Source organism: Galeopterus variegatus, unplaced genomic scaffold (genome assembly GCF_000696425.1).
Source record: "Galeopterus variegatus unplaced genomic scaffold, G_variegatus-3.0.2 Scaffold336, whole genome shotgun sequence".
Taxonomy (NCBI): Eukaryota; Metazoa; Chordata; class Mammalia; order Dermoptera; family Cynocephalidae; genus Galeopterus; species Galeopterus variegatus.
The window spans coordinates 23,110-24,387 of NW_007726447.1; the positions used below are offsets into that span (position 1 = coordinate 23,110).

Genomic DNA, 1,278 nt, shown 5'->3' on the forward strand with positions numbered 1-1,278 from the left:
AAAAAAATGACCGGTAAGGGGATCTTAACCCTTGACTTGGTGTTGTCAGCACCACACTCACCCAGTGAGCAAACCGGCCATCCCTATATGGGATCCGAACCCGTGGCCGTGGTGTTATCAGCACCGCACTCTACTGAGTGAGCCACGGGCCGGCCCGACAGTTCCTATCTTGTATGTCATAGGATTGGTCTTATGAAATCGAATAGGTTTATTCATGTAAAAAGCAATTTGTAAAGTTTGTGTCTAACTGAAAAGTAACGAAAGATGATTCGGTATTCTTTTTTTTTTTTTCATAAAGATGACTAGTATTCTTTTTTTTTTTCATAAAGATGACTGGTAAAGGGATCTTAACCCTTGACTTGGTGTTGTCAGCACCCCACTCAACCAGTGAGCTAACCGGCCATCCCTATATAGGATACAAACCCGGGGCCTTGGTGTTATCAGCACCGCACTCTCCCGAGTGAGCCACGGGCCGGCCCTGATGATTCAGTATTCTTACTGGAGGGCCCTAAAACTGCTGCTGTGGTGCATGGAAGAATGTAAGGAAAGGAGAGGTGAGAAATAGCAGTGGCCAGGAGAACAAATCTCCTTTCATGAACCTGATGTTCCTGGCTTCCAACCCATTTGTCTTTTTCTCTTGGGAGCAAAGGAGGGTTTAGAGCTGGGTGTGGTCTGGAGCCATCAAATCATATGTGAATTTCTCTTCTCTTTCTGCTTCCTGTTTACCGGGTTGTCTGGCATCCACAGAGGAAGGTAAGTTGGATTCATCTTATTTCTATGGGGTCCTATAGCCCATCTTCTCCCAGTACCCATCTCCTCCCCCACCACCTCACCTTTCTCACCTCCCCAAAGATAAACCTCCAGGGCCGGCCCGGTGGCGCACTGCTACAGTGCGCCGCTTGGGAAGCGCGGCAGCGCTCCCGCCGAGGGTTTGGATCCCACATACAGACCAGCTGCTCACTGGCTGAGCGAGATGCGGGAGCAACACTGAGGGTTGCGATCCCGTTGCTGGTCCCGGTCCGGTACGGGCGCGACACTGAGGGTTGCGACCCGTTGCCGGTCCCGAAAAAAGACAAAAAGGAAAAAAAAAAAAAAAGATAAACCTCCAGGGCCGGCCCGGTGGCGCACTGCTACAGTGCGCCGCTTGGGAAGCGCGGCAGCGCTCCCGCCGTGGGTTTGGATCCCACATACAGACCAGCTGCTCACTGGCTGAGCGAGGTGCGGGAGCAACACTGAGGGTTGCGATCCCGTTGCTGGTCCTGGTCCGGTACGGGCGCG

At 52.3% G+C, this 1,278-nt stretch overlaps 1 protein-coding gene across 1 annotated transcript in view; it reads left to right on the forward strand.

Annotated features, from left to right (window-relative positions):
• PHB2 (prohibitin 2) overlaps nt 1-1,278 on the forward strand; it is a 6,099-nt gene that overhangs the window by 4,214 nt on the left and 607 nt on the right. The window contains exon 9 of the mRNA XM_008567657.1: nt 748-753. Within this exon, the coding sequence (XP_008565879.1) occupies nt 748-753 (6 nt within the window). The remainder of the gene's footprint in view (nt 1-747; nt 754-1,278) is intronic.